We start from the raw sequence: 26,322 nt of genomic DNA on the forward strand, positions 1-26,322 counted from the left end.
CTCAGCGACCTAACAAGTGTCCAAAATACGCTTCCTCTGTGCTTTTCCATAGTGCCTTTGCTGCCCCCAACACCCAAGTCCACATTCAAGAAAAATAATCTGCTTTCTGTAATGGTCTACCCTCAGAAGAGGGGTTGTGTGAAACAGACCTCTTTCTTCTCACCTTGTCAGACTGCCAAGTCATTCCTGTTCAGGGATTGTCTCCTTCCTTGTAACTGCTCTGTTGCAGAGGAAAGGCACATAACGGTGTCCATCTTACACTGAAGAGGTGTCCTTTAATTTCTGTTAATTTTGTATTTTAATTTAGGCTCACGGTTTGCTTGTATATTTAAAACGTTTACGTCTTTATTCATCTGTCATGTTGTCTTCTGTATTTGTATATTTTTGCTCTGTAAAAAATGTGGCAATTTATGCTTTTCCACGTATATAGAAATGAAATGTAGTTCTTGGATGTCTCTAAGGGGATGCTCACAAAGCTCGGTTCTTGCACATCAAGCCACAATCAATTTTCCCCTTTAAACCAAATGGCTGCTATTGCCACTGACTCGAGCGGCATCTCTACAGTCGTTTTAACAACCTAAATGGGAAATTTAATTATTTTGTAGTCCTTTGTTGTGTTACTTTGCACAATCATTGCTCTGCAAACCACGATTGACAGCACAGAGAGCTAAGCAAGAGCTTGTTGTTTTGGCGTTGTCCAATTTGTTTTTCAAATGATTACTGATAAGGGAGAGTGATTTCCAGGGTTCTAAATTTGTGGCAGCTGGGAGCTATTTAGCGCTTGCATGCAACCAATAGAATTCTGGTTAGCCTGACCACAACCCTGACCAGGAGCTACTTTTGCCTCACCCGACCCACTGGTGCAATACAAACTTACGCATGTAACGAGATCCAAATACCCAAACACACATAGCCGAGGGTGCTTTGGGAAATGTACTGCAAGTCATTGAAAGCATATTGGGTTGTATGTAATGGACTCAAATGCATTGTTTGCATCTAAAGGAAGTTAGATTTGCAGCATGCGTAGCTATTGATCAGCTCCTTGTTCCAAATAGGTAGCTCCTGATTAATGGATGATACCTGATGCCCAGGAGCTGCTTTTAGCTACTGCTTGCATATACTATTTAGTTCAGTCCCTAGACTTTCACCTGCCTTTAAGTGAAAAAAGGACTAAAAAACAGAACACATTGAGGCTTAATTATAAAAAAAAAGCCAAGCATGACAACAGGAAATCCTTCTCCCTTTAAATCTATCTTCTGGTCTTCATGCTCTGTTTTATTTGTGCTGTAATGTTTCTACTTCTACCTGTATTAGATTCTCAATGACTGGGACCTGGAACATGGGTGTCGGAAAGGAATTGGACAGGCTCTTTCCACACTCCCCACTTTCAAAGTCTCAGTACTTGCTGATTGCATAGCGATCTTCGATTGCTTCAAATCGAAGGAAATGCCTATTCACCACAATTAGTCACTAGGGCAGAATTCCGTTTGTGGGGTTTCTGCCGTCCATTTTATGGAACGCCTAAACCCAACTAGTTTTTATTTTGGTTGCTTTTTTCCCTTTTTGGTTTTTAGGTTCTCAGACTTCTTTTAGTGCTATTCTAGTGACGTCTCACGGGTACTTTATTTTTGTATTGGGTCCTATGGTAGCCCATTTGGTTACTAGTACAGCCATGTTTTTTATGCACAGCAAAAGTGCCCAGGGTGGTCATCTCGCCCTACATTGATTTTAGAGAGTAGGCTGGTGGCTGGTACGCTGTTAATTAGTTTCTTCTTCACTAGGGGTGAAAGCTGAATTGCTGTATTTGTACCCCAATGTAGCTTTTTGTTAGCTATTGTGTAAGCTATTTTGATTTTGCACCATTCTTTGTGTTCGGAAACCACAAGGCAGTCAAGAAGTGATTATTGTGCACACATGGGCTCACTTTGAGGCCAGCCCTGTACTCCCTATTGTATCGACATTCACAGTTAGTCCTTTCTGAACGACCCATATTCTCAGCTTCAGGCCGGTCAGGGACTTGGTTGGTTCTGGGGGATGCTTCCTTTCTTACACTCCTTAATGGGATAACGTTTGCTCGGGCCTACTGATTAGCCGCCTTTTGTCTCCGTATGCCCAGTCCTGCATGGACCACATGCCTGCTTAGCCTGGTTTGACAGCCTGCTTCTCTTAACCCCGCCTGCATTATTAGTGTGTTCAGCCTGGCATGAGCTATGGCTTGCTCGGACCAATTTGTTACTATGCTTTTCTTGACCCTTCCTGGGGTATTTGTGTGCTCAGCCTATTTGGGCTGTGACCCTGCTCAGCTCGCCTTGTTAGTTTAATCTTCTAGCCCCCTCCTGGGGTACTCTCAGCCCAACGTGGGCCTGTGTCTTTCTCTGCCTTCTTTTCCTCTGCCTCTTCTCCCCTTCCTGGAATTCGAGACTTTCAGTCCTTTGCGTGCTTGTGGGATCCTGCTTGCCCTGTCCCGTGGGGGCTGTTGCTTAACAGTATCACCTCCAAGTCCTAATGGGGGAGGCTACCTTTTGAAGGTTGAAATTCGCTGTATTCATCACAGTGCTTGCAAACTGCATGGTTAGTGGTTTTGAGGGTCAACTTGATTGACTGGCCACCAAAGCCTTCTTTTGAGAGCCTTTGGTTGTGATTGGAAAATTAACTTGAGCCAGCCCAGTAGTGTATGGGTTTATATAGAGAAGACCCCTGACTAGGGTTGCCTGAAGGTCGTGCTGGGAATAAACGGGAGTGTGCAGGATTGTCTTTTTGGTTTACTTTCTAAAGCAGATTTAAGAAAGCAGTTTGTGTGTAATATTTCAATTAATTCACGTGGCCGGCCCTAGTCATTACAACGTGTATCCCAAATAATACAGATTGTAATTGTACTTTCGCTTGTCCCAGCAAAGCTGTGCTGTCATCCTTCCTACCCCTCGCACCGGTAACGTTTTGTAGAGCCGATTCTGTACAACGGGGCCCATTGGGTCCTCCTGACTCGCAGTTTATGGCAGAGCCTTTGACGGGAATCTGTTTCAAAGGTTCATTTAACCAATCCTTGATTTAGAAAATACTTTAATATTTAGGTTCCAAGAACTACAAAAGGGGCCTTGAAAGCTCACTCGGCACCAGTTAACTGCCCATATCCATGCCTTCTTTCAAAAGAAATGATGTTGCACAAAACAGTTTAAAGCTATACCCCTTATTGTCATATTCTTATTTGACACAACAAAAAAGGGTTTCATTTTCCCCACATCGCATACAAAGCATGCCTTTATCAAATAATGAAAAACGACCAGGTTACCTTTTTCGTATATTATCTTTTGTTGAAGTAGAGTTACAAAACCCACTGGCCATTTCTTTTAGCCTAGTACATTCTGGTATTTGTAATCTTCGATTCAGGATGAGGTGAAGGGGGTGAGGGGTAAAACTACAATTGTACTCTTTTTGCTGACTCCTTTTCTTCAAGGTTTGAAATTTGAGAACTTTTATTATTTGTATATAAGACTACTAGTTTATATACCTGGTGTTGCCCGGGATTTCATTTTCTCCCCGGGTCCGCGCTTAGAAACCTCTGGATATTAAGCACGTTATAAATAACCTGTACTGTTAGAAATACCTTAAGGTAGCTTTACGCTTTTCCATGAGAAAGGTGAAAAGAACATTTCAATACACTTTTCGATTATTTAACATTTTAAAAATGTTTTCTTAAAGACTACACAGCACATTATTTTCTTTTCTTAAAAACTCATTCTGAAATGTTTAACTGTACGTGAGAACAACAACATGGAGATTCCTGAGCAGCATGATGGGTGATGTGATGCTGATGGTGCCAACAACTATGGACCTAAAGTTTAACCCTTTAAGTGCCATGGGTCCCCCCCCCCCTCCCCCAGTGCCAAGGCTTTTTTTGGTGATTTCGGTATGTCGCCATTCAATGCCTTGTAACTTTTTTTGTTGTTGCATGAGATATCTCGAGAAAATTTGGCCCCTTTTTTTCCCACATGTAGGCGGTCATAACGCCACCCAGGAATCCTTGGTTGCTGTAGGGGGGTGAGAGAAAAACAAAAAGGGTGAAAATTGTGTTTTTTAAAAAAAATATATATATTTTTTTTAAAATGCCCATAAAATGATGTACAAAGAAGCCTGTGGTTTTTTCCTTGTAAGAGCTAGGAACAAATGGTTTGCAGTGCTGAATTCCCCAATTACCTGGCTTTCAAGAACAGGTTGAGTGGTTACAAAAAATAAATGATTTTGATGTGGTTATCAACCGTTTTGTGAGAGGTAGGCGATTTTGCCCATTTCTGCCAATTGGACATTCATGGACGGAATGGAAGAAAAGGGTAGGAATGCCAAATTGGAGGACAAAGGCATACAAGTAGACACAATTCCAAGTTTTGGAAGGGGTGATTTGCGCAGGTCGGGCAACAACTAGGTAGGGGGAAATGCCATAGTTTGGGAAAAAAGCGGGAAAATGACCGAAAAAAAAGGTATGTGGTGGACATGGTTGGCTTGGTACGGCAATGGCTTCTATGAATTTTGAGAAAAACAATGCTCCGCTACATTCCCCCGACTCTTGCAGTTAGAAAAGCACACATTTTTTGTAGTGTTTCACAAAACAAGCAATACCACAAGCCAAGCACTGAGCCATGGTACACAGGAGTTTTATGCTTACTGCCTGAACAGACGTACTTAGCATGTGTAAATCGAGAAAACCAATGTGGTGAGGAACGGCAAGCATACATTTTTTGAAAGAGCACAGGCAGACCTTTTCAAGGGTAGGTGACTTGTGCAGGTTACAAAAGTGTATGGTGCCTAAAGCAGCGACTAAATGTAGGGCACATTTGGGAAATGAAAGGGTTGTGTGACAATGGGCACCAGAAAATGGGTCGATGTTATGAAAACCACACAAACTCATCAAATGTCATACCTTCCCGTGTTCCCACAGGTGTCCTGATGAAAACGGTACCACACATTAGGGGTGTAACGGTATACTGTTAAAGATACCGTGAACCACTCAATTGAACAATAATAACCGTCGCATTGTTTATACCGGTATACCGTTAAGTGTGCTTTTCAATCCGATTTGGAAAGGCTGCAGTAAGCAAGTCTTGGTCTTGCACTGTTGGATGTGCCATCTGCCAAGTAGTTTCAGTTGGAGCAGTTTTTAATGCCATTCCATAAACCACACGTGCCTGACAACAAAATTAAAATGTTAGCAATAGGAAGAATAAATACAGTGGCAAGAAGGAAAGGGGTTTACTTTGGGTTGGCGGCTTTGGGGTTTATATATTTATAATTGATAATGTTTGCTAAACATATGACAATGGGGGATTTCCCTGGTTCTATCATTGAATTTACATATAATAAGTCACACTGCGAAATTCACTCATCTCTGTGGGTATTCCCTGCTGCTAAACCAAAGGGTAACATGTCCGTGATTACTGAACACCTTTTGGCCCGCAAGTAAACTAAAGGCTGTAACATAAAGAGAGCGTGAGGGTAGTATAAGTTTGTGCGCATACACACAATCAGCCTCCATTGATATGTGGCATGCCGGTTATACAGATGGCAACATGTTCATCTTCACCAGTAGCCAGTGGGGGAGCTAAAAGCCTTAATGACCACTTAAGAAACGCTATTCAGTTTGCTTTGCCAGTCGCAGAAGGGCTCTCCCCACCCCTCCCCTCCCCCTCCTCCTCCCCTCCCCCTCCTCTCCACACGTGTGTTTGTGTTTGGTGGAAGCAAGGGGTGGCATTTCAGTGGAAAGTATGTTGAAAAGCCCAATTCTGGTCCTGGGTACCTGGTTTTCTTTTTGATGATAAATCTGACAATTTATGACCTTTTTAGAAAATATTTGTTAAGATTGGTTAACTCCGCCTGCTATACCGCGATAACCATGATATACCGTCATTTGGCAAGAAGGTTATCGTGCCGTCATAAAACTAATAGTCTGTTCCGACAGCTGAATTTCACAATTTTTCCAGACGGGCACACCATACAGATTTGGGTCTAGGGTGTCCAAGCCACCAAGGAAAACAGGAACCCCATGCATTTCCGAAAAGAGGACACCAGTGGGAATCCGCAGAGGTCTGTCTTGCGCAAATTGGCCCAGAATTTATTACCAGAAACCCCAGCAAAGTCTGAAATGTGGCAAAAATAAACCCATTTTCCGGACATTTCACTCGGCTCACCCACCGAAACACGCCGCCATTGCCACATGGCCTTCTGTCCCGCGTTCCCACAGGTGTCCCGATGAAAATGGTACCTCATGTGTGGGTGCACCTACCTCCCCCTGCACTGTAAAGACATCCCTGGTGACTTTTGGGCATTGCTTCCCACGGATCGGGCTGTCACACAAGGTATCGTTGGAAAGGGGAGATTCTCCCCTTTCCAACGACACCTGCCTTGATCTCCGGCTTGAAATACAGCCGGAGATCAAGGCAGAGCAAGGTGGAGACTCATCTTGTGTTTTCACTGCAGCAGCCGAAAATGGCTGCTGCGGTGATAATACTTTCACTTTCATGTCGGCGTGCATTAAGCATGCCGTTGTGAAACTGAAGGTAATCCAGCCCCCTGGCAGTGAGGGGGCGGTCCTCCCCCTCACATAGCCCGGGGGTTGGATTACAGTTTTGAGCGATCCCTGCCTTACGAGCTATCTCGTCCTTGGCACTACGGAGGTAATGTCAAGGACGAGATAGCTCGCCCTTGGCACTTAAGGGGTTAATATTACCAAAGTACATGTTAATTGTAAGGCTTGTTTATAAACATTTATTTTGTTTTTCCAGTTGGAGCAATATACAACTGATTCGTGGTACCCACTTTAGAACATGCGACATACCTGCCCGTGGGAGAAACTTGCACATTCAAAGTTGAAACCAGTGCCCTTGATTGACTGTGCCTTGTTGATCATGATACTGAATGCCAGCCTGACTGGGTACTGTAGGCTCTTGAAACTGAACGGCATGTCTGTCTGAATGAGTGGAATGCAGGGGATGAATACATCTTCTCCTTTTTCCTTCCCGGTCAACACTCGCTGCAATTACGTTGGGCAGCAAGATGAAGTGATGGCATTCCCGGGGGGGGGGGGGGGGGGTCTAGTGATTTGAGGAATTCTCTTGGATAGTTTACAGCTTCGTTGGCATCCACCACCGTATCACTTGAATTGTACTCGGTAACTGTGCCCGGAAGCATATCCTGAATCTGATTATTAATTTCATTGACAGAATACTTTTTAGCAACAAGGATGGCTCGTTCACACAGCCACTTGTGAAATAACACTTAAGCACTGTTTGTAAGAGTGAGAGAATTGCCTACCGCACCTCCTTTATATAACAACAATTTGGAAACTTCTGGAATTCTATTTGCCTTCGCCTTTGCCTCTCGGGTCCATCCGCTTCCCATACGCCTGGCCTCCACTTCCCAAATGCCCTAGCCTTTCGCCTCATATGCCAACGCTCCGCCAAGCCACAAACCCGCAAACAATTTTTGACTTTTATATATATAGATTGTTGAAAAACAAATATGGGGTGGTTTAAGTGGGGTAAGGAGAGGGCACATGGATCAAGAGGAGTTACTAGGTCCACAGATGTGAGAGGAGAGGATGCTATCCTAGATACGGCAGGGTTCAAAATTGAGATTTGATGAGCAGGAGCTAAAACCAGCTTCTGGGTATCGGGCATCACCCAGTAGGAAGAAGCGGTCTCTGGGCAGTGGAGTAACTTTTCTGAAAATGTTGGGGGGGGGGGGGGGCATGACATCTGAAGAAAAGGTCCCCCAGCCAAATGAATGGGCACAAAATGATGTGCCATGAAAGTTGGGGGGGGGGGGGCGCAAACACCTTTAAAATTACACCAATGCCTCTGGGGTACCAGGAGCTAGTAGATAGATTTGGGTCATGCTGTCATATGACATGCAAATGTAAAATATTTTGTCTTTTGTATTTGATCTGTTGTGCTTTCATTTTGCTCCAGATGTATTTTACTGCTTATTTATAAACACTCTCGAATACACAAAGTTAATGCCAAATAATGTTTGTATGGCATCAGTTTGCCTGGGGAACTAAAAGTAGCTCATGTTTACCTGTTGGTGTCAAGGTGGCTAGGCCGCCTAGGCTAGAAGCAGGAACTCAATAGCTTTCTAACCCTGGACTAGAGATTTACCCCCCCCCCACGCCCCCGGGTTCTGTACTGATTTTGAGGACGATCCAAGTTGCAAGTACTCCAGGGTGAACAGCATCCACCCACTTTTATTTTTTCTCTAGAGGGCGCACACTGTCCCCTTGAGTGTTACTTTACTGCATATTGAGAAGTACATGCTTGGGCTGGTTGGTAGAAATCCCATTTTGGGTGTCAAGGGTTTCCTTATTTGCAATGAATGCTTTTCTGTTGCTTTCACTTCTGGCTTGTGGGTTCCATACTTAGGCGGACTGATTCTTCTTCGTTTTCCTGTGTTTGCAAATTTATAACATAGTGTGCATATATTTTTCAGTCTACTACTGTGAGTGTTTTCTTTGGTTAACTGTGTGCAATAACTTTATTTTACTACCAGCATTGGGTTGAGTCCAAACACTCTGCCCTAGGTACTACGATTAGAGAGCCTGGTCTTTCGTTTTCATTAGAAACACTGTCCCACCATTGGATGAGATGGTTACACAACCTTCTCCTTAAAACCGGACAAATGCCTCAATGGAGAAGTGTATCAACTGCGGACAGCTATGTTCATCTTGTAAGTCATAGGTTCCAATCCCAGCTGATATGGTCCAGATTTCATTCAATATATCTGTCGAGACAAATCCGTTTGACAAATCCGTTTGTAAAGTATCTTATAGAGGTGGATATTTTATTATCATGTGCCTGCTTAATTAATATTCTCCCAAGTTTGAGTCTCTTTTGCTTGAATAATGACCGAGCATAATGGTGGCCGACGATCCACACATACAGAGCCTTTGACAACATTTAGGGATCGTAATCAAGATTTAATGGCAGGATCTACAAATAGTTGTGAGGTACAAGGCATCAAATAGTGAGCAGTAGCTACTGTAAGGGGTCAATAGTAACACTCGGACACATGGCTTGTCGTTGGTTGCTATAGACCTTTATTTCCAGAAAATAAAAAGGATTGGGGGAAAATCCTATCTATCCCCAATCCTAAAAGGAGTTTTACTGCCTCCAAAAAAAACTAAGGTCCACCTGTGTCAGGATGTTAAATAAAAGAGCGTCCGTCCTGTGTCCAAAAATCATAATCTGACCCTCGCACTCTAAACTCAATATAATGTGTACTGGGAGGCGCCGGTAAGATAAATACTCATAGCTTGCTTCACAAGTTCTCAACATAAAATATTTAAAGTGCAGAGCATAAAAGAAATACAGGGTTGCGCCAGGAAAAGGGGCCTCCCTTCCTCTAGAGTCCTTTTGGCAGTTCAAACTGTCTTCATGTTTTAAAAGTATTCACAAGGGTATGAGTCTTCCTTTTGAATATCCTTCAAGCATGCAGCTTCTTTACAATGTTACACTTTGTCCACTTTCTACCCCTGGTGTCCTCTCCCGTCGGGTTATTTGTGACTTTCTCTTTCATCTACTACTTCAAGTTTATTTGCCTTCACACTCCTGGTTTGCTCCATTGCTAGGATAATGTTTCACTTTTCACTCCTGGTTTACTCTCCTGCCAGGATATCACTTTGCTTCTTATCTCCCCCTGCTAGGCATGAGTCTTACCTCATGTACTAACCTTCCAGGCCTTCCTTTATTAACTCTTTCATCCACTTCCCAATAGCTTTCCACAGTTGGGTCACTGACCCCTTTCTAATAGTGTTTGTATTTACTTTGTCTCCCCTTTCCTGGGGTTTGGTCTCCAACTCCTTTTCAACTCTGTCCGTATCTATAACGGCTCCTTTTTTACAGTTTCTGGCTTCCGTCTCACTTTCAACAATGCTCACATAGACATGATTCCCTCCTTTGGAATACTAGGTCACTGACTCGTCTTTAACAATGTTCTTGTTTATATCGGTTCCTTTACTATTTTCACTGACTTTCTTTCGCATGCTCAGCGTGACGCAGCGTTTGCTGTTCGGCGATCCGGTAACCCATTCATTCTCCTTGGGCTTACTAGCCGTCTCGGGCAGTCCTTGCGTCTCCTCTGTGGCTTCTCGTTCGGCCCGCAGAGTAGGCGTTCGTCCTGTCAGCCTGAAGTGAAACGACCAAACTTCATTGATTGGGGTCTATGCACACCTTGATCCAGCTCTTCCTCTACCATTTGCAGTTGTCTTGAATTGTAGGGTTCCCCCACAACAAGGCAGCTGTTTAAATTAGCAGGGGATAACTTGCAACGTGATAGTCTTTCCATGCTTGAATAGCTGGCCTACCATTGGCCATGAGAAAGCTGACTTCAGCTTATTCTCCAGAGATGATTTGACAGCAGGCAGAATAATTGTACGTCTGCCTCCACCATTCCGGCTCGCTTTCCCCAAAGTTATCCCAAGGTGAATGACCTGTAATGAAAACAATGGGTGCAAATTGTCATTTGAAAACCCAAAGCCACATTTAGGGAAGTGAATGGGCTACTACTCTGTGCAGGCTCGCCCTCTTTCCCCCACCTTCAAAATACCTTCTAAAGTTGGAGGTAGTGGCAATGCATTAAATACTTATTAAATATTTTAGCAAGATCAAACTGTGGTCCAAATTATCCCCAAAGTCAAATGCAGCTGATTCCACATATACATATCCTGTGTCACTTCTTCCAATACTTTCTGCATGTTATTGTCTGAAATGGGATCTCTCCAATCCGAAATACACACCTAAATACTTAACTCTACCAGCAGCCCATCTGAGGTTCTACAATGTAACGCGCGCCTTCAAACAGTTCCTACATAATGGCATCACCTATGATTTCTGACCTGTTAACCTTATGCATTGTAGTTGTAAAATCATGAAATCTGCAACTGGTGGCCTGTTGATGACCACTGCTGACATTAGTAAAGCTTTCTTTGAATATTACTCTGCTTTGCAGTGATGACACCAAGTCCACTTTGACTTCTCTTGATTGCATCGTTTTTAATCTACCCCTCTGCCCCCACATATGGGCCATGCCTATGTAGTACTTATAGACTCAGAAATATGCTGAAGAGGTGCTAGGGGAAATCATGTAAATGAAGTTGTCAACGTTGCCTGGCAATGAGGGACTTTCCGAGTTCTTTTGTATGTTTATCACATTGTCACTGTGTTATGTACGATTTAAAACAAGGTGGGGAGCACAGGGGAAGTTCAGCTTCAAAGCAGTCGGAACTAATATCACTTGTTCCATAACTGGGAAGGGAATACTGCCTGTGGTAACTTCATGCCGATATCACTATCACTGAAGCTTAATGTGAAAATCTAAGTTATGGGCTAGTACCTGATGCTGCTCCTGGATATACTGGTGGCCTGTAATCAAGATGATGTTTGTGTGTCAGCTACTGAACCAAATAGTATTTTACCTTGATTAATTAGAAGTGTCTAGATTATGCTGTAAAATGTTGGTTTCCGTTGAGGATTTTGAAGTATTCAAGGGGCAACACAAGAACTCTGCACTGTATCTCAGCAAATAGGATTCTGTTGGAAGAGTTTAGGATACATTGGGGTACACTTCTGGGATGTGGGTTATCCTCGCAATAGAATCACTCTGGATTGCAATTCATCAGAGCCAGATAGGGTAGCTGAGAGGAAAGGTGCTGAATGCCATTTTGCGTGCTGATGGTTTACTGATGCATCCTGTACACAGTCCTTCTATTCTTTTGTGTATTAGAGGAATCTGGTAGCTGTCGGGAAATAATAAATGTTCAAAACATCAGTTTAAATAAAACTGTCTGATTGGCACATCGGAGTGTCGGGAGCTGCTGTTATTCTGTTGGATTGTTGCTTTGTGACTCAATTCCGTACGGTGCGGCTTGACACTGTGAAACCCAGACGTCCTTGTCTAATCTTGCCAGCCCCGACTCGTGAAGACATTTTGCTGGTTTCGAGTGGAGACCAAGGCGAACGCCGACAGTGTACCGGCACGGAGACTGTGTGGGGGGGGGGGGGGCGGCGATCTCCCTAAACCTCCTCCCTGCAGACATCACATCACTGCAATGTTGATTAACCAATTGGCTTGAGTTAGTGCATTATAGAGCTGCTGAGGTGGCGAGCCTGACGCTGCAGCCACTGCTTTTCAGCTGGTGGGGGTGCCGAGCGGTGATTACTGCCTTAGCAGGAACTTGGTTGGCCTGTTCTATAGGCTGCACCATTACCACAGGAGCTTCACTGCTGTCATTTCTGCAACCTAAAATAATCGAACTCTTACAGCCCTAGCACTTCACCTGAATTGCAACATTGCAGCTGATACATTCAAAATCAGCAAATCAGCAAAATCAGCAAAGGAGCTGAGGGTTTTTTGCTGACTGACCTATAAGCCATCCTTCCACGGCCCCTCTACCAGTACACTGCTAATCTGCGGCTGTCTGCTATAGGTTTTCCCTTCTCCCAAAATGCAGTTCTTGCCATAACCCTCTACCTCACAATACTCGTGCCTGGTAGCACTTGGGAGGGGGGGTTGCACTATGTTCCACATAGTCTGCCTTTTGGGACCTGTGATCCTGCCATGCGACCCCTCCCCCCCCCCCCCCCCAACCCCCCCGCCCCATCTTGCCACGGATAGTCTAGCTCAGTCCTTGACTCCTACTCTTTTTCTGCTGTGTAAATAAAATAAATACAACCACCGCAACCCAAAGAGCGCCAGCGGTAAATGCAAACGGAGCCCTGGTAAACCATCTGACCGGCCAATCGTGTGCCTCGTGCAAAGAAAGGCAAATTGGAAAGCAACATAAACCTCTCTTGGCAGAAGAAAAATACTGAATTTTGGGATCTGGCTCCTAATACAAATAAAGTCAACACTCGTGCTCCATTGACTGGACAACTAGAGATTGATACTACACAAGTAGTTACAATTCCCTTAGTTAGCAAACCTAATAACAGTTTTTTGTATAGTTTGACCTCTATGGCCAATAATGGCTCATTACTCAACCTTTGCACCAACCTTAAAAGAAATTCCCTGGAAATGGACATGGCTTGTAACACCAGTAGCCAAACGCTCGCTGCAAATCTGTCAGCAACTCCAAACCTGGAAGCATTGGTCTCACCCTCTGTGAATTCATTTGAGGATAGCAGTGAAGAGACTGCATTTGCCTCACTTGATCCCACTAAGACGCACATTACTTTGAGTGATCCACCTCCAACTTCATTAATAGCTGAGACCATTTTCTTGCAAGATTAGAGGCACTGCTTAGCTTATGCTCAATATTGCGGAGGTACAACATGTGCAAAAACAGACATTAACCATAATTGTTAATACCGTTCTACGCCCCGGAATACCTATAATAGATCAGCAAATTACGAAAGGGGAAAGTAATACCCTTTCTAAAGAATTTCCATCTGGTACTGCTGACTCTCTTTACATCTCTGAGCAGGATGCCGTGGAAATCAATAATGCCATAGAAGACTCCTTAAACATAGCTGTGGCTACCGATGAGGATGCCATTGAGGCCTTTTGCAATGAAATATCAATGATTGATAGTCCCCAGATAGAACATGCTGATCACAACCATACTATCGACCTCAGAGAGGGCTCAAGACATAAACGAGTAGCCTTTCGGAATAATTCAACCACTGAACTTGTTCTAAGTCATTCTGTGCGAAAGGTGTCCTCACCCTCCCGGAACTACACTGTAGTGCAAAAAAAGCAGGGGGATGGCACAACAAGGAAAGTTATTAGTGATTTCAATCCGGCCCTCACCTAAGTTAACGCCTAGCGTGTAATGCACACCTGAAATCCTTATTTATTTTTGTCAAAAAGTTCTTTTATTCTGAACGATGTACCACTCCTATCACGCCCCTCTCCTGGAACCCCCCGGTCACCCTGAACCAGGAATCGGGCTGGTTTGCAAAGTTAAAATATTTATCTATTTACAAATTAATCACACTGTTTTAATGGGTACACAATAATCACCAATGGGGTGATGTAACACTAAACAATCACTTTAATACACAAGGAGTAATAGTGAGCAAAACAATTCAGCACAGAAATAATACTTTTGTGTGTGCTCAGATCAAATAGCAGTGTGGTTACCATTTCCACCTGCACACCCCTCGACCCCCCCCCCCCCCTTGTCCCCCCACGCCCACACCCCTCGACACCCCCCCCCCTCGTCCCCCCACGCCCACACCCCAACAGGCAATGTAAAGAGATAAGAGGAGAGAGCAGGTATCCAGGAATGGCAGAACTCAAACAAAATATCAATCCCAATTTCCCCCCAGCAACACAAGAGAAAAAAACGGAATTGATTGGCAAGCGGTCAGAATGGTTTTAAAGTTATCTTGAGAATGGATTGGGTAAAAACACTATGGCTTAAATTGCTGGAATTGTTTAAATTCATATGGGAGCCGCTTTGGATAGTTGCATACAAACACTAGCAATGATTTGATACTAAGAAACAAGGTGAAATCTTAACATTAAGGTCGGAAGCAATCAAAAGCTGTTTTACAATTGTCAGAATTTCCCTAAAACGAAATTCGCAGCAAACCTTTCAGTGCGCGATAGCGGGAGAACTATCTGGATTTGGAATGCGGTTTTAGATGCAAATTAAAGCTGTGGATGTTAGCTACACGCAGATGGAAGTTATGGACGTTTTAGTGGAGGTCGTTTTTCAAGACGGGCGCAAGAATGGGAAACAGGAATGCACTTTTAAAAGACAAATGGGATTTCTTACACTAGATTATGACTATAGAAAAAGAGTCACATGAATCGCCACAGTTCCTGGCCACGGAACCCTTCACGTGGTGGATACTCAATTTCTTTCTGGGATTCACTTCAGTTACTCACAACACTAATGTCTTGTGATTTTAGAATACCAATAAGAGAAACTCAGTGCAAGAAAAGTTCTGACAATTCATAAATACTCCTAACAATATCAGGTTCTGAAGACAAGATAGGTTGGGTTTAAGATAGTGATTGGCTATGGACAGTACATATGCTAGTGACACAGTTCCATCTATAGATACTCAATTTAGGTTCACAAATCTGTTAACCTGTTTAAAATTGTGAGAAATATGTAATCAGTCTTTTTTTTAAAATGTGCTTTTTGTCCTGGTTAAGCAACGCATGGTGGTTTAGCTACACCTCTGGAGGATGTCCATTGTCTCCTTCCCCACTGCAGACCAAATTCTTCCACCACCCTGTAATCATCACTTGGGTGTGATTTCCTGCTGGAGATGAGCTGGAGGGGGAGAGGCCTTGCCTCTGTGAGGAAAGCTGTAATTCCAGTTTGGTAGCTTTTAGCCAGGCTTAAATTTAAATGTTAATTCTGTTGCATTTTTCCTTAGCTTAAAACAAACCTGTGATTTCAGACGAGCAGCTAGAACACTTATTCCAGATTTTAAACCATGGGCTCAAACAATTCCAACATAGGTTACTCTCAGTAACAGGCCACTTATATTGCAAACATTTGATTTCAGTTTATACAGGTTTAAAGTTTATCATGCAGGCTTCTGACAGCTGTCATTCAGGCGGCCCAGGGTACTGCACCCAGATTTTGACAGATCCACAGAAGGCAACTTTTACTGTGAAAATCTCTTTATGCCTTCAGCTTTTCAGAACCTTGCAAGTTCACAATGATTTCTTGAACTAAGTGAATTGTAGCACCCAACAAGAATTTTAGATGTTTGAGGGTGTTTTGTACCAGCATTCTGCAGCTTCAGCAACAAAGAAAAAAAGATTTAAGGCAAGATTTATGGATTTCCTTTAGCAAAGCACTGCTTTTTCCTTCAGTACTCCATTTTCACATTTTGTGGAGCCTTGTGACATGTTTCAGGAGTGAGATCTCTGTTCCACCACTGACAACATGCCTGGTAGATTGGGCCACCATCTTTGTGTGCTTTGCAGGCCACGATTTTCAGAGGTTTTGGCGCGCACAAGGGTTTTGCAGCCATTTTACTATTTTTGGCACCATCGGAACGCAGTGATGCCGCATGGCAGAGCAAAAGTGGGACAAGACATCCCACAAAGTCTCATTGAAAGGTCTGATTGACAAATGGCTGCGACCTCTCGATATGTTGACCAGTAACCAACCTGAATCGAGATTTACCTGCTCCAAGTCAAATACCATTGCACATATTAACCATCAGGAGCCTTTATCGGCTACATGTGGGACCCATAATAACTTATTGTACAAGACTCCTATGTGTCGCCCATCTTTTCTGAAGATTCCCCATAAAGACCTGGGTGCTGACCATAGACAGAAACGCAACAATATTCCTATCTGGACAGACAAGACTATTAAAGCTGGAAGAAATCTTCCCTACTAATGACAGCCCGTTCCACTCTTCTATTTATGTGGAAATCACTGCCACGTCTGTCAACTATTTGCAGCAGTGATCTGCGTAGAATTGAACTACCTAAATGGGGCTCTGCAGAAAACTGGGTAGTTATTGAACGTGCCTCTGCAGCCGTGGTAGAGCTTATATGTACATGTATGGATGGCCTGAAGTCCCTGGGCTTCCGCCTCACTACTCCAAAGACCAGAAGCGAACACAGGGAACTGGGACCATGAATAATATATGAAAATGGACTTGAAGGGGGGAGCTTTGTTACCAATAGTGATCATGTGACTGCTGTCAATAAATGTGGGTATGGGATTGGTCAATCACTTATTAAGATAAACTGACCTCTGCCCAACGCTCAATCCATCCTCTGGATGTGCTGCAATACCCTTGGTTTCAGATCATTCCTATTACATCCAATGGGGATCCAATAAATCGAGCAGAATAACCTATTTATGTTACAGGAAACTTGGTCCACTGAGGGAGGCGTTTAAAATTGATGGAAATGATCTATATTCCCATGCAATTAAAGGGAATAAAGGTAGACCTCATGAGGGGTTGGCTATTGGAGCCCAGGTCAAATACTTGCTAGCACCATTCCATGCAAAAACCACCTCTCCTTTTATCTTGGCTGCAACACTATTGGACGGAACTGCAAATACCCTAATTATCAACATTTATAACCCACCAGGGGGAATTTTCACCAATGAATTATTGATGACATTGAGTACATTCTTGAAAAATTGCATGAATTCTGCCCAAATGGCAAAATTGTGGTTGGAGAATTTAATGCTCCTAAACGTATACACCCCCTACCCACCATATCGGCAAGGGAAAGCGGGCTGCACATACTCTGGGATCTAATTGGAATCAAATATTTGAATCTTATGATGTATTCTGCTTAAATATCAAAAATAATTCTGGTACTCCCAACCGACCTGGACTAATGGGGCTAGTTCCTCGTGTATTGATTATGTCCTGGTAGATAGAACCACTTGGGATAACTGTATTAATTTATGTTATGCCTATGCTGATTAGCAGACTGAATTTGAACCATCATTTCTTTTTAAGATCTAACCGTATGAACAACTTTGACATAGCTATTCACCATGCAAAAAAGCTCATCAACATTAATGCACTAAAATCTGGAAAGCCTTTTCTGATTTCACACAAGAGTAAAAGATCTTATTAACTCATCTCTCAATGAAGTACGAAAACTGGTTGTGTAAGTACAAATCCTCTATCAGATGTGGCAACTGGAAGCTTGTATTTAGACTTCTTCAAAGCAATGATAATAGGAGGTTTTGGAATATGGTTAGAATATTCTTTGATGGTCACCAAGAAATGAAACTTAATCTGATCACTATGCGCACATGGTGTGAGGCTATTTCAACACCTTTCTATAGTCCCATGCTTACTGAGAAGTCTTGTCCTCATACTCCTACCCCTTACTTCATGACTCGTTTTGAGGCTGAGGATATTGAAATAATAGCCAGTGAATGGCTCTCGGCCACCTGGCCCGGATATGATGTTGAATATTATAATCAAGGATAATACTCCCTTCTGGTCCTTTGTACTGGAGAAATTGTGTTCTATGATATTGAAATTGGGGTTGATCCCTGAAAGTTGGAGGAAAGCAATACTTATTTCCATTTTTAAGAAGGCGGATCGGACCAATCCTAATGATGACGGATTACTTGCTATGCAAGATGTTAGCTCAAAGATCTTTTCCACTATCTTCTCCAAGAAACTCTAAGTGGGCCCTTTCAGTTAACCTACTTTCCCCGTTCCAATCTGGATTTCAGAAAGGCTATAGTACACTCCACAACATAAGTGCACTACACGTTATTATATCATTGTATATTAATGACACTAAAGTCAACCTATATATTTGCTTTATGGATTTCACCAAAGCCTTTGACGCTGTCATGCTCCAGGCTTTGGTCTAAATTGGGCAACTGGGGTATCGATCCCACACTGTTGTAATTTTTGATCTCTCTGAACTCCAAAACACCAGTAATGGTGTGAGCAAACCAGGCAGGTGAACTTGCGGATACTGTAATCACCAATATTGGTCTCAAACAAGGATGGGCACTTGCTCCATTGCTCTATATTCCATATGTTTGCGATATGGGCTTAACCATTGAATACTTCCTAAATTTTCCTCCGCACATTAATAGTCCCGTTTTCTTGGCTATGATATGCAGATGGTACCATTCTACTTGATTGAACCCCTATGGATTACAGCAGTCTTTGAATTCATTCGCTAAATATGATGAGGCTAACTCTCTTAAAATCAATAGTTCAAAAACCCAAATGATGGTACTGTCATGATGCCTACCTCCAAGGAGCCAGGTCCGACCCAGCAACCCCAGAGGCAGGCATCATTTCCCCCAGGGGAGTGCCAGCGGGCCCAAGCTGGGGCCCTTTGGACGCAGTCCTGGCGCCTTAGGCGCCAGGCTCATGTTGGACCTCTGTCCTGGCGCCTTAGGCGCCAGGCTCATAAAGCTAGACATGTGTTCAAGTGTTTTAATGTGCACTTACCTGATGCAGACCATGCTGCCACATCCAGGCCCTCTTGAGGCCTGAATGGAACTACTTTACCTGTGGGACTACTTTCCACCCGGGTGTGGTCGGGGAAGGATACATACCTGATCGGAGGAAGGATACACACTTGGGACTTCTTCCAAAGCTATTTAAACCACATCCGATCAGCAACTCACGCTTCACATTGTTCTGCTCCTCGCAGCTGGACGCTCACCGTGTCAGCTCCTGCATCTGGACTTCAGCCACGCCTGTCAGCATCCTGGGTCACCTGCAAAGGGAGACAAGAGACCTTACCAGCTAAATTTGTACCACAGAGACATCACCGACGATCCTGAAAGGGAAGACATTATTTTTAAAAGCATTTCGTTACGATCGCTGCAGCGCTGCATTTCACTCACCTTTCCTGGGTTCCTCCATCTTCAGCAGCGATCATCCGGATACACAGCCACTTCCCAGAGCCTAGAGAAAAAGACAAGAATAAGAGGTGAGAGAAGAAAGGGAATAAGACTTACCTGTTGGGTCATTCCCATTTCATTTCGGGTCTTGCCGCTTCCAGGCATTTTCCGGACCCCGGCCCCTATGAGGGAAAAAAGACATTGAATGAGCGTATGCAAAGACAGTTCCCGAGCGCTCATCCAGAACTAACCTGCCATTTACTGGAACTGGAACTGCACGTTTCACTTCGGGTCGGCGCCATATCTCTGGCATTCCGAACCCCGGCCCCTAAGGGGAAAAAAGACATAAGCATTAGCGCTTGCTGCAAAAAGACAATGAACATTATTATTAAGCTTGGACTTTTGAACTTGCAACTGAACTTTTACAGAGCCTTACCTGAATAGTCAAGCTTACCTGAACTCCCATCAATCCTCAATCCAGTGAAGTAACTGGGTTTCAACGCGCCCCTGCATAAGAAGCAGGATCGAGAGCTCATCCTTCCTGACCCTAAGGTGAGACTTCACGGGGAATCATGGAAGGGTATCGTGGAGGGTTGGAAGAGAGTGGGAGGCTTGAGCATAACTCAGTCAGTAGGTAATACTCCCTTTTCACGCACAGGGGAATATTCCTGCGAGCCGGAGAAGCCAGAGTAGAGGGCCCTTCCTGTCCATCTTCAGAGTCCTGCGCTTCACCATTGAAGAAGCATCAGCATTCGAAGCCAGACCTGCGCCTCCGTGGGAATCAGGTGAGCGTTACAGGTATTTGGAAAGAATTCTACAGAAAAAAAATGTTTTTGGACCCTGACTGGCTCTTGCCTTGAAACATTTGATAGCCAGATCTACATATTAGTGCCCCTATCACTAATAAACCAACACAGATATATTATGAAGACATCGTGAAGACAACAATATGGAAAAATTGGCTGGTATTAAGATGTTTTATCAACAATAGGGGTGGATATAATATTGAGGGACTAATCTCTATTTACCGCTAGTATTTTACGGGAGATCATTTATGGCTTGGCAGTCCTCCATGAGCCTGTGCTAAGGTAGATAGAAAAATTTGAGGGAAAAATGTTCCACTCTATTCTCGGAGTACCTTCCTCTGTCCCTGTGGAGGCAGTACGTTGTGAGCTTGGTGTCCCCTCTATTCGCTCCCTGTGGCTTTTCCAATGATTACAACTTTTTGGGGATATTTTTACGTCGCCCCCTCCTCGACCCCCTTGTGCGAATGATATTTTTAGTTACCTTTCTAGATTTTGACAGACTGGCTCTATTCAATTTTTTATTCAATTAAGAGCAACGGCTATTAATCATTTTACTAAGATTGATGTAGAGCTCGATGAATTGATTTTAATGCCTAACGTAAAATTTTAAAGAAGAAAATTTGATTTTATATCTAATATAGATTATTTAAGTAATAAGTTAATCTATGAAATGTATAGTACTCAGCTTCCGTTGCAATCTCCCTAAGTACTATGCTCGTATAATATTATCACATACTTGCATTTGAATATTCTTCCATCTAGGGAACTTATTGGGCGATGGACCAAATTGGCACGTAACAATAGGATTTGCTGTCTTTGCAAAATGGAGATTGAGACTGCATGACATCTATTTACCTCATGTCCCTTTCGTATGCACTGTTCTATTAGCAAATGCAGTGGTCTTTGCTCCGATATGAGATCTATTGAATGTGAACATTTTTGGAGTAGGATGTTTGGGGCTGAAACTATTGTTACATCTGCAGCTGCATACTATGTGTGGAAAGAAGCTGTATGTGCCATCTCTTCGCTCACTCTTATTGTTAAAATGCTTAAATTAATTTGTCAATTTTCTGTACTGAAGACCTTTGCAAAAGCCCTATTTACAAGAGTATTCTTATATGGTTTTTATTGAATGATGTTTGAATTTTACTTTTTTAACCAATTGTTCAAAAGGTTTGTATTAACTATATGCACCAAATGTAAAAGGAAATTTAAACAAAGTAATAAACAGAAGGGCTTCACAGTTAAAGGAAATAAAATTAAACAAAAAAAGTCCACCTTTAATGAGGCATAGAAACTGAATTCATAATGTAGTGCCAATACGGATACACCACTGCAGAATGTCAATTATGAAAAAATACAGATCATGTGTACAGAGTTTCACAGCCTCCACCCTGTACACACCCATGTCATATTAGCAACTTCTCGAACCGGTTCAGAATCCTTGAGTGACTTTCTGTAGAGATTGCGAGAGATTTAAAGTACATTTTAACTCTATGCTGAAGTATTCATTTTTTTGTTTTGTTTCTTCAGCTGGCTCTTAGCACCTTCTTTGAAGATGGTGGTGATGAGGCTATTGAGGCCCCCCCACCACCCCCACCTACCTCTGGGTCCCGAGGAACAGGATCAAGGTAAGAATGTATACATGTGTAGGCAAGAGACGGCTGGGGTTCAGCAAAGCATTTTTAGGCTTTCGTTTAATTAACTTTGAGTAACTTTAATTTGGCTAACGAGGCCTGTTGTAGTCTTGCATATTTTTGTAAATACAATGTTTCACTTTACTAGTTCAAGAGAGTTCCAGAAGGGCTTTTGGGCAGACACAGACATACCTTTAGTGATCTCATGTTTGATACTAGTCTTGTATCATGTTACATTTTTGCCTCACAAATACCTTTTTACTCTCAGTGATCACAGAGTGACGTCCTTCCAAGATCTAGTGCACGCGCAGGAGGAAGATGAGGACGAGGAAGAAGGACAAAGGTCAGACAGCCATGCCAAATAACTTTTCAGCTAAAATTAATCCAGCTATCTGCATTAGACACTTGTGAGATATAAACATCTCAACTTGCATCTTGACTGTGCATTCAGTATTTGATATGACTCCATTACCAGTTTCTGCGTTCTTTGCACTCTGAAGCGATATCAAACCTTTCAGAACAAATGATGTGGTAAAACCTTATACTGTCAGGGGCTCTTTCTATCCCAACTACTTGATCTTTCGTAAATGTTTGCATTTTCACTCTGGTTCAAAAAAAAGTCCTTTGGTTCCCTCGTGACCTGCCTCCAGCTAAACTGGGCAAACATGATGTTGTATTGATCTTTGGATATTTGAAAGCCTCTACTAAAAAAAGAGGGTTGAGGGCCTCCTACTAGGCAAGTTATTTTGTCAGAGCTGGTATCACAGCCATGTCTTCTTCCAGTTAGATTTGCCCACTGAAGTCCGGGGGGGGGGGGACATCATCAAAGTTTGAGATCTGAGCACCACCCTTTGTTTATGCCCCCAATGTGAATAGGTTTCGTCTGACACAGAAACGGGAAGTTGAATTTAGTGGATGTGAAATAGAAAAGGGCTGTATTCAAGGAAAGTAGTTACAAAGTGATATTGGGGTTTGAAAGTGATATTGGGGTTACACTAGGCATTTTGATTCTGCTGAAGGTTGATCATGCAGGTAATGAGAGCAATCTTTGCTTTATCTGCCATGCTATGGATTGTAGAGTCTGCCCATACCTCTAACTCCATTCCGGTGGCATTAGATACTGCCATAGTTATGCATTCAGGACCCATGTGAGATTCTAATGGATCTAGAACTGCCAGATCTGTGTAAGTATGCCCTTTTATGATGATTAAATTAAAGCTAAATCAGCCTCATGGAAAAATGGTACACTACTCTTTGAGACACGTTTCATTATCTTCTGTTGTACATGTGGTGCATGTTTTAGTAATAATGGAGCAATATATACTTCAAAGCCTGTGGTTTCCCAATGACAGTGCATCATTATTCGCAAGTTTGAGTATTGGACACAGGCTTTCCATGAATATCAGTGTCTCAATCTTGTGATGATTGTGCTGCTTTACAGATGCCAGGGTTGACGGCTAGGGCATCTCAAGAAGGGGATTCCAGTGATAAAACTCATTCAGAAGCACACGCTCCCTAACTTCTCTTATGAAGCAGCTGCAGTTGGATGCTTTATCCACACAGTAATCGCAGCCAGTCCCTGTGAGAAGTGTTATCAATTCATCCAAAAAATGTCTGCACTGAGGGATACATCTGCTCATTAGTCTAAAAATGTGTCACTTGTAAGACACAAATACATTTGACAGAAACTGAGATGCGCGCTAACCAGAAATAAGGACTGAATGCAGAAAAGATGTTAAAGATCTTTATTTTATTTGGCAGTACTAAGCCTCTAGAATTATGGTTATTTTTGTAAACCATGTTTTAGAAGCAAATGAAACTGGTGCAGCTTTTATTTGTTATGTTTTGGTCAGTCTTTAGGGAAGCTTCTGAAAATGTGACAAGTGTACTTATAGGAGTTGCACTCGCATTTAATTATTCTCTTTTCTAAATGTTAGCAAAGTTAATCACCTTACAAACTTAATTATCCATTAGCAGATTTGGCATTGGTGTAACATTGCGTACAAACATTTTCCTATGTTCAATTCTCGCCCTCAACCCCTGCCATGTGGTGTATGAGAATCTGATTGATGCAGAGTTATTGTCTGGATAATGTCCTGTGGCAAGCTTGGAACCTGGGTGAAGATTTGTGCCAGACGTCCTTCGAAGTGACTGCAATAAACCAGTGTCTTTCTAACTGAGTCTCGTCTTTGCTTACTCCACTATGCTATAGCACGAGCAACATCTGTAGGTTATGTGATGGCATGAACTATGGGGAAAGCCTCCAGGGAAACTAGGGAGGATTTCTATGGGCCAAGGGAAGCCACCAGATGTGTGATACAACTCATGGAGATGGTCAATCGAGGATGACCCCAGGCTTCCTAGTCCACCCCTCTGGTGCCCAGTCTTGTAATTTGCAGTGAATGCTGCAAAATCTCCTGGATCATCTCCCATCTGCAAATTCTCTTTGAGGAAGTGTGGCCCTGGCTTCCGTTATCTATGTCCGTAATCTCTCCAAGGCTGATGGCCTTCCTGAGCTCTCGTGCAACAGGGTCTATGGCAGTGGCCACACTTTAATAATTTGAACAAGCACAACCACCTAGCATAAGTGGAAGAACAAGACCTACAACTGGGGAGGTGGTGGAACCATTAGAACAGCTACCCTAATTTAATTGTAAAATGGGCCCACTAATCTACACTCTCCTTGAAATCATGATTGCTCAATGCAAACTATAAAAAGAGATAGAAACCACATTACCTCGGTTAGCATGGTGGTCTGTTAGGTCAGGCATACATTTTTGTTCTCCTTTTGCTAGCCTTGGGAGTTCCCTGAGGTTTATTTCCTGACTTAAAACCTTTTTCCAGACAAAAACTTTTTCCAGTGCCCTCTCTCCCCACCGAAAGCGGCAAATGCATTTTGGTGTGTGCAGCCCTGAATAAAATAGCCTTTTGCTACTTCCAGGGTTGGATGCTGCAGTTTGCTTCCTTCTGTCCCTGAATATGTTATCCCTCCCATAAACTGTCTGGGTTACAGGCTGTTGGTACCTGTGTACTTCTAGTCTGGCTGCACCACTTAGCCCTTCTGCTGCGTTGGCTACATGCTCCCCGTGCAGGAGCAAATGGTTTTCTGTGACCTTGCCATTTCTTTTTCTAAATCAATCACTGTGCATGTGTGCGTGCCACAGAAGGGAATGGAGTGCTGCTGTATCCCCCCAGCTCTTGGTGTGTATTGTGTTGGTATCCTGTACCCTTCAATAGCACCCACTTAGAACTGCGTCCTGTGTAGCCTTATGGCTGTAAACCTCACTGAAGACTCCTTGCCAATGCTTTGCTGCCGACTCCTGAGCTAAAGCTGTGCCTCTTCTGTCCTAGGGAATTGTTCAGGTTAATTTTTCAGACCCAGTCCAGTGGGAGGGTTCTGAGATGCCAACCTAATCTATGAACACTCTCATTGACACTTAGTCTAGCCAAACACAATCAAGGTAACATCGTTTAGAAAGTAAGGTACACTTTAAGAGCTGTCGGCGTTGTGTGTAAGCAGTGCTCCAGATAAGATTTTAGAAGTCGGTGTATTTTACTCCCTATTTTTTAATGTTGGGAATACAATAATTTTTCAAGGAGTAAGCAAGTGAGTGCCATTCCTAATGGGAGTATTTAATAAGCATGTAAAGAAAATGTAACACTAAAAAATAAATATTTTGTAATCTATATTTCTTTGCACCAAGTTATTCATGCTCACTAAAAAGATACATTTTTACCTCTTTAGAGCAGGCAGTAATATTAGAAGTTTCTTCCCGTGGCCCAACATGCATACTGGTACAAACCATATCCATGGAGCTATGTGGGTGAAAACGATGGGAACGCCTCCTATGTGTCTGTTTCCTATTTTATTGGGAGTTTTTATTGTCCCTATTTTTATTTTTGGGGATTGTTTGCCTATTTTTAGGGATTAAAAGTGGCCGGGACACCCCTTATCTGTAGGACTGAGTGTAAGTGCAGTTCACCACAAATGGTGGCCGTCAAATATTGAAGTCCCTGCAGAAGTACAAAAATATACTAATTTATTAGGCCTGTAACACACTAAGGCCTATATCACACACTACACTTAACATACACAGTTGGTAATCTCATAGATTACTTGCTTTTATAAACAGAAACAGTTCAATAAAGTAAAGCAATATACCTGTCGCAAGTCCTTCCCCATCAGGTAAGTAGGACTATTGTGTTAGGGAGTCTCTAAAGATCCCCTGCACAAGCCTTGGAAAAGCCAACAGCTTGGTAAAAGACGTAGTTTAAAAGCATCTTTTTGATTTAAAAGTTAATTAAAAATTATAGGCATACTCTCTCAATCCCACCACAATAGGCGGTGGGGGTTAACCAGGAGGGGGGAGGGTAGCATGGAGACTCCTGGCTAGAACTCACTGATCGCAGCCAGGCAAGTGTGTTGTGGAGGTGACTTTGTGCCCGTACAATCTGCTGAAAAGATTTTTTTCTTTTTACTGCTTGCCTCCCATAGATTTCTATGAGACACCCTTTCTTTTTGCTATTGCTTGCTGACCTGACCAGTCTTCTGCTTTCCTTCCCT

The 26,322-nt window shown here is 42.9% G+C and overlaps 1 protein-coding gene across 2 annotated transcripts in view; it reads left to right on the forward strand.

Annotated features, from left to right (window-relative positions):
• Window positions 1–26,322, forward strand: part of NSFL1C (NSFL1 cofactor) — a 336,045-nt gene that overhangs the window by 82,060 nt on the left and 227,663 nt on the right. For both annotated transcript variants that reach the window (XM_069650916.1, XM_069650915.1), the window contains exons 2-3: window positions 21,655–21,752; window positions 22,027–22,101. In XM_069650916.1, the coding sequence (XP_069507017.1) occupies window positions 21,655–21,752; window positions 22,027–22,101 (173 nt within the window). The remainder of the gene's footprint in view (window positions 1–21,654; window positions 21,753–22,026; window positions 22,102–26,322) is intronic.

This window comes from Ambystoma mexicanum, chromosome 3p (genome assembly GCF_040938575.1).
Source record: "Ambystoma mexicanum isolate Mex_15411 chromosome 3p, UKY_AmexF1_1, whole genome shotgun sequence".
In the NCBI taxonomy this organism is placed as follows: Eukaryota; Metazoa; Chordata; class Amphibia; order Caudata; family Ambystomatidae; genus Ambystoma; species Ambystoma mexicanum.